The 7,832-nt window shown below is 39.5% G+C and overlaps 1 protein-coding gene across 1 annotated transcript; it reads right to left on the bottom strand.

The window, feature by feature from the left end:
• Positions 1 to 489: 489 nt before the first annotated feature.
• Positions 490 to 7,393, bottom strand: LOC112232696 (caveolae-associated protein 4a-like). Its single transcript, XM_024399883.2, has 2 exons — positions 6,632 to 7,393; positions 490 to 2,922 (listed from the first exon to the last, which is right to left on the bottom strand). Exons 1-2 carry the CDS (start codon positions 6,986 to 6,988, stop codon positions 2,365 to 2,367), a joined length of 915 nt encoding a protein of 304 aa, XP_024255651.1. The 5' UTR covers positions 6,989 to 7,393; the 3' UTR covers positions 490 to 2,364.
• Between the last annotated feature and the right edge of the window lie 439 nt (positions 7,394 to 7,832).

Here is a 7,832-nt window from a genome sequence, read left to right as displayed (position 1 = left end):
TATCTGCCTCTTCACGCCCTTCCTTGTGGTCAATGTCTGTGTTATCAGCATCTTGGCTGACTATGCCACGGTCAGCAAGGGATGAGCCTGTATCCCTGTCCCATGTATAAGAAACCTAGACATACAGACCTGATCTTCTCTTAAGTCCCCTGACCACTGGATGCTGAGGGGAGTGGCTCTGCTCTGTGACTGAAAATGAGTGGGAATTTCACTTCAAGTGGTAGCTATTTTAGTTTGCACAAGTTATGGATGGTGTGTGTGTGTGTGTGTGTGTGTGTGTGTGTGTGTGTGTGTGTGTGTGCGTGCGTGCGTGCGTGCGTGCGTGCGTGCGTGCGTGCGTGCGTGTGTGTGTGTGGGTCTCAACCACATACTGAATACGATAATGACAATGTGTGTGTTTATCTCATTCCAAGTGATTTGTCAGAATTATACTCTATTGATGTACAAATTAATTGATTAATCAATAACAATATCATTTTGTGCAGCCAATTTACAATCATTTGCATTTTTATTGAACATATTTTCAAAGAATACCGGAAGATGGAAACAATGCAATGGTCTTGTAGAAATTACTGTTTTTGAGTAACTCATCATCACATCCTGATGTTGTATCTGCTCAAGTGCTTTAGAAAATATTTTTGTTTGATAGTCAACCTGTCATTCCTAACACCCTTATCCACATAAATCAACCCCTCTATGACACTTGATGCTCTCAAAAAGCATTTAAATAGCATCATGTGGCATCATAGTAACAACGTTATAACCTTTTTTGGTCCCTCTTTATTTGAAGTGCATTTTATGAGGGCTTCATAAAGCCTTCATACAGGATTCATAAGCACTATATAGATGCTTCACAATTCATCATGTTCTATAAAGATTCATAATGTGGTATAACTGTGTAACAACCATCAACTTATTTGTTCATGTTTATTAATCTTTTATAGAGCATGAAATACGGTTATAGATTATGTGTGACCCATTTAATGCAGTTCTAATGAAGCCTTCATGAGATGCACTTCAAATAAAGCAGGGCCCATTTAAAAAAAAAAGTTTTGTAATAAAGCATATCATAGCAAACAATGATGCCATTTCTTAAATTGTATTTTTTGTACAGTTCTATACTTTATGACAGGGTCGTGTACGTTGCATTAAACAACGTGTGGTTGTCAAGCTGTTTCAACAGATTTATGGGAACTTACAAAAGCTTTTGACTTCATGTAAAAAATGCCAACTATCTTGAGATATGTTGCGCTATAGCAAAACAGTTAGTCTGGTATTGCACCTATTTTAGACCTTTTTCAACAGGAGTAAAGAACTGTGTTCATTAATATAGAAACAAAATCTACAATTAACAAGATTATTGGACAGTTGAATAAGATGATAACATGCACAATGTGTTACCTCTCCTTAGCAGCAGAGAGGCTTCATATATATTACATATTCAGTGACATTCACTCTAGAGAATTACTCTCAACTTAAACTTAAAGTAAAATCATATCTATAAACATGCAGAATTACTCACTCTGTTGAAGCAAACAACTCTCAATAAAATGTCCTAGTAATGGCTTTATATATTAAACTACACTGGATATGGAGCAGATGCATATATTTATGAATCTGCTTATGTCCATTTGGCCATTTGTATAACTAATATTATTATTTTTTTAAATAAAAATGTAATTTCCATAGATATTTGACATAATGCACATTCGTTTCTTCACTCACCACTTTGTCCATTCAATTATATATGCGTTCTATATATGCTTTACTCCTCAGACACCAGCTGATGGAGTTTTTATCTGCAAAAATTGCACAATAAATTCTATTTATCACTAAATTCTGGTTCGGCTGGCATGAGTTTACATAATTGAGACCAAATGCTCATCATTCTTCACTTACCTTTGTACAAAGAAACTTTCCAGTCAATGTAATGTTTTGTGTATGAAACATTAACCTTAATCAAAACATACCAGAACTCCATTTCAACTTCCATCACTTCAATAGTTTAGCCTTAACATCCCATATTCAGCCTTTCAACATGCAAATTAAAGACAATTGAATGTCTTCTGTATTATAATATGTTGATTTATAAGTCTGTAGAAAATGTCCAATCGCACAAATTTGCTGTAATTCTTGTGTTAAATGTAAGAAAAAATGACAAAAAAAGATAGAAGTATATCTATATAAATCATTGAATTTCCAAAATAAAGACGATTTCAAAATGTTGTGTGGATTATATAAACTCATTGTGTTGAAACCCTAACTGGCCTGTTTATGGGACTATCGGTCACAGGACAATCCTTCAAAAAGAAAAAAAGATTCAAAGAAAAACACACGTTGTTGTTTTCCATTTGATTGAACGGTTTAGGAGAGCTGTTTAATATCATGCATCGGCACCTCCTCCTCTACGCCATCCTCAGCGAGCTTAGGGCTGTTGGATTTGTGGCCCTTGGGTGGCGGGACGGGTGTGGCGTCCTCGGTGACCCCCACAGCCCCCTCCTGGCCCTCCGCCACAGTCCTCTCCTTCTTCAGTTTGGCTGGCACATGGCTGGCAATGGATTCCTTGAGCCGCGAGCCGGACTGCTTGAGCCTCTCCCCAGACTGGCGAATCTTCTGCCGACGCTCGGTTGATACGATGCGCTCACCCATCTGGCCAACCTTGCTGCTCATGTTCTCTTTCGTCTTTGTCATGTTCAAGCGGGAGAAGGTGGACTTGAAGCTCTCCATGCGGGTTAGGCCTGATTTCTTCATCTTAGCGGCCGTGGACGAGGCTTCCTCCACCACCATGTACTCATCATCAGACTCAGGGGGGAGCTCAAAGTGGTCTGGCTCCACTTCGGCCACAGACGGTTTGGGTTCCTTGGGATCCTTGGGTTCTTTGGGTTCCTTTCCGGCTGCCACAGCTGACACCTCACTGTCCCCCTGTAATGAGAACAGAAACCAGATCAAGTGTCATAAAACTAACTCAAAGAATCAAAGGGATTCACAAAAGCACTTGTGAGTCTGCCTGCTAGAACACATCTTTAATATCAAGTGGTAGCATTTTATCAGGTCTGAATAATGTCTGAGTACTGACAGAAGCATTGCAATAGTATTGAGCTGTAACACTTAGAAAATAAAGACCTCAAATAAAAGTCTGGATAGATGTTTGGAGGAGAATGGCAGCCATAATATTTCTGTTTGTGTCTTATTTGTATGATCTAAATCAGGTTAAATAAAGTATCTCACACCTTGACAATCCTGAGAAGGAGATACCAATTGTTTTCGCTTAATGCCGCGGTTCCCATAACCCAGTTAAGACATTAGTTAATGGGTTTATGTTTCATGTTTGAAATAAGAGCAGTCATTATGAAGACATTGCCAAGAATCATAAATCATTCTATTTTATGATTGACCATAGAGTGCAGCTACAGGGCCTTCAGAAAGTATTCACACCCCTTGACTTATTCCACATTTTGTTGGGTTACAGCCTGAATTCAAAATGGATTCAATATATTTTTTTCTCACCCATCCACACACAATACTCCACAATGACAAAGTGAAAACATGTTTTTAGAAATGTGTTTTTGGAAAGTCCTACAGAAGGACTTTTGTAAAGTTGAAAATTAAATACAGAAATACCTAATTTACGTAAGAATTCACACCCCCGAGTCAATATATGTTGTTGATTATTGCTAGACAACCATTTTCAAGGATTGCCATACATTTTTAAGCAGATTTAAGTCAAAACTGTAACTCGGCCACTCTTGGTAAGCAATTCCAGTGTAGATTTGGTCTTGTGTTTTAGGTTATTGTCCTGAAAAGTGAATTAACCTCCCAGTGTCTGGTAGAAAGCAGACTGAATCAGGTTTTCCTCTAGGATTTTGTCTGTGCTTAGCTCCATTCTATTTCTTTTTTATCCTGAGTCCTTAACAATTACAAGCATACCCATAACATGATGCCGCCACCACAATGCTTGGAAATATGGGGAGTGGTTCCCAAATGTATTGGATTTCCCCAAACACAACACTTTGTAGAACAAAAAGTGAATTGCTTTGCCACATTTTTAGCAGTATTACTTTAGTGCCTTTTTGCAAACAGGATGCATGTTTTGGAATACTGTTCTTGTACAGGCTTCCTTCTTTTCACTCTGTCTATTAGGTTAGTATTGTGAAGTAACTACAATGTTGTTGATCCATCCTTAAGTTTTCTCCTATAACAGCCATTAAACTCTGTAACTGTTTTAAAATCACCATTGGCCTCATGGTGAAATCCATGAGCGGTTTCCTTCCTGTCCAGAAGGACGCCTGTATCTTTGTTGCGACTGGGTGTATTGATACATAATCCAAATTGTAATTAATAACTTGATCATACTCAAAGGGATATTCAGTTTCTGCTGTAAGGTGCCCTTCTTTGCGTGGCATTGGAAAACCTCTTTGGTCTTTGTGGTTGAATTTATGTTTGAATTTCACTGCTCGACTGAGGGACCTTACAGATAATTGTATGTGTGAAGTACAGAGATGATGTAGTCATTCAAAAATCATGTTAAACACCATTATTGCACCAAATAAAGGTTAAATAAAAAATTTAAAATTGCGCACAGAGTGAGGTCATGCAACTTATTATGTGACTTGTAAAGCAAATCTTAGGCTTGCCATAATGAAGGGGTTGAATAGTTATTGACTCAAGACATTTCAGCTTTTCACTTTAATACATTTGTGAACATTTAGAAAAACATAATTCCATTTTGACATGACGGGGTATTGTGTGTAGGCCGGTGATAATTTTTTTCTCTCAATTTAGTCCATAAATTCAAGCTCTAACACAACAAAATGTGGAATAAGTCAAGGGGTGTGAATACTTTCTGTAAAAACAAATGTAAATGAGTCTAGCTAATTAGGCTTGTAATTCGCACGCAAATACATGGTCTAGCACCACTTTACTTCAAAGTGGGGCGGTCCACTGCATATGTTGTTCACTTAATAAAGTTGGGAGTTTAAAGGTGAACTGGGGACTATTAATCATACTCACACTGGCTGATATAGCTCAGCTATAGGGGGTAGAAAGCTAAACATATCACATCATAGCTTTTGCAACTTTTTACAGTGTGTAAGTAGCTTTAAGCAAGCTGTATCTGTTTCAATGGGCAGCTTTATCAGTCAGGTAACTTGATGTCTAATATAATACAACAAATAAGTTTAAAAATATACAAATGGTTCACATCAAATCAAATTTTATTTGTCACATACACACGGTTAGCAGATGTTAATGCGAGTGTAGCGAAATGCTTGTGCTTCTCGTTCCGACAATGCAGTAATAACCAACAAGTAATCTAACTAACAATTCCAAAACTACTGTGTATAAGACAGTAGTTTTGGAATTGTTAGTTAGATTACTTGTTGGTTATTACTGCATTGTCGGAACTAAAAGTATCATGCTAAATCCTTACAAGTGTTCAAGTTCCATTTATGGTTGACAAAGTTTACTTGCAGTGCCTAATTCAGAGTTGCAGGGCTGTCCAATATAGCAACGTAGCTAGGTAGGTACCATTCAATATATGAGATATAATCACTATTAATGTACTGTATCATTTATATGCCTCTTGCGTATTATCTGAAACCTGATGGTATCACTTTATTTTGCAGTCCCCTAATAACCTGGTATTTGACTTAAAACCACAGGGTAACAGCTTACGTACATATTTATTGCTACCAAGAACCATTGGCAACAAACTAGATACATGTTTTGAAGTAACTATTCGAAAATATATTTTTTTTTAGTAACTTCATATTTAAAAAACCCCAGATAGATACCAGTAGTAATATTAAATAAATCATGACATTTTCTATAAGGTCTTTTAGTACCAAGTGGTGTTAAAATGTTAGACAATTGATCCAGTCATCTTAGATAGCTTTAATTACAGCATGACATTCCATTTTCTTAGAAGGGAGAGTATGAATTGAATCAATTCATTTGATGCTGACTTCAAAGCATGTGCTTGATTCAACATTAGTATGTGAGGCATGTCAAACTGCATATTTTTCAGTGATTATGCGGCTGCCAGTGAATCTAGTTTTTCTATGGAAAAAGCATGTTGTTCTTTATGTTATTTGACCTTCCCCTCTTCTTTCCTCATCTCAAATAAAATGGCTGCCAAAATCCACTACGCCTCCATCCCTGGCTGCTTCATCCAAATCGTATCATCATTGGCTATTTGCCACATAGTTTCTTGTTCTTGAGTGCAGCATCTAACCTTTCAGTAGACTGCAGTATATCTTGCGTGCTGTCAAGGGAACTTAGACCCTGAAATACTCTGGTCAACGGTGGGCTTGCAGCTGTTAGCTTTGAAGGCCAAAGTAAAATTAAGCCGGTACCATTCTGCCATCTAAAATAGTCCATGCTTTGATTTCACTATAACACCCTCAATTTTATCAGATGCTTTTACCCCTCCTGTCTGTTGTTTCTGTTGGCAAAATCTTACCAAATTCCACAACTTTTTAACAATTGACCACCTCCTTCTACAACTATTGAGAGTATGATCCTCAAATAACCGATAATGAAGCCAGTTAGTGGATAAAGATGACAATGATTACTACCACTTGCTTCTGACACCATGCTTTTTGCAACAATGCAATTGGCTGGATGGGATTACCTGGTAGATGACAACCCGGAACTTGTTCTTGGCCAACAGTTCCTCCTGGGTGGTTTCCACCTTCTTGACGCGGATGTTCTGATTCTCTACCCGTACCCGAACGTCCTTGATGTGGCAGCTGACCTTGCGCGTCTTCTCCAGCAACCTGTCCACTGTGCTGCTCGTGGCGGCATGGTTTACCGTCAGCTTCACCACATCCTCCTGGATGGTCTTGACACTGTTCTCCAGCTCGAGCTGCCTCTCCTCCATACGCGTCTGGCACGTCTGCACGTTGTCGATGATGCCCGCTACACGCTCCAATAGCGCCATGATGGTTGCAGTATCGTCCCCCACAGCCAGACCTAGTTTATCAGCCATGGTTGGTGTCTTCAACCACCGTGTCTCGGATCCAAAGGGAAAAGGTTGAGGTTAGAAATCCTATTTTTTCTTAGTGGTCAGTAGAAACCACAGAAAGGGTAACCAGGCCTCTAGGTAGCTTCAACCTGAGACTTGTCAGAAAGGGTAACCAGGCCTCTAGGTAGCTTCAACCTGAGACTTGTCAGACCAGCAGGGGTTGGGTAGGATTGGGTTGGGTTGTTGGATCATTGGGCCATGGAGGGCAGCAGTCACCTCGGCCAAAGAGACTCACCCTGGAACTGGTGCCTCACCCAGATCCAATGCACAAGAACATGGAGGCTCCACCTCTCTAGGGTGTGGGCAGCTCAGATCCGAGAGGGCAGACACCGTCAGGCAGGGCTCAGAATGAGAGAGTGACAGAGAGAGACAGGGGGCCCAGACTTGTCATGCGTTCACCCCAGCTAAAAATACTGAGCGTAAAGTGACTCCTCTACATTTTTTGAAGATGTGTGGCTGGGATCATGGAAACCCCCTATCCATTCTACTTCCATCTTCTCTAAGCGAGTTATAATTTTACTGTTGCACCATTGGACAACAGTATGCAAGCTATTGTCCGAACGCCTACAGCACAATCAGGAACATATCTTTAATTGGAAAAACCTCTCAATGGAGCTATCGTTAAATACAGTAGACCTTTTACACTAAGGTACACTAAGGTACATAACTGTTGCCCCAGTTAACATTGGTATCCAGAGGTCTATGCTGTCCCCTCGGCAGACCCCTCTGAGATCTATGCTTACCCCCCAGCAGATCAATCAGATCAGGGGTTGGGCATGCGTTCCATGAAGTATGCTAGTATGGATAT

The sequence above is a fragment of the Oncorhynchus tshawytscha genome, linkage group LG16 (genome assembly GCF_018296145.1).
Source record: "Oncorhynchus tshawytscha isolate Ot180627B linkage group LG16, Otsh_v2.0, whole genome shotgun sequence".
Classification (NCBI taxonomy): domain Eukaryota; kingdom Metazoa; phylum Chordata; class Actinopteri; order Salmoniformes; family Salmonidae; genus Oncorhynchus; species Oncorhynchus tshawytscha.
This window is presented reverse-complemented; position numbering and strand designations above follow the sequence as displayed.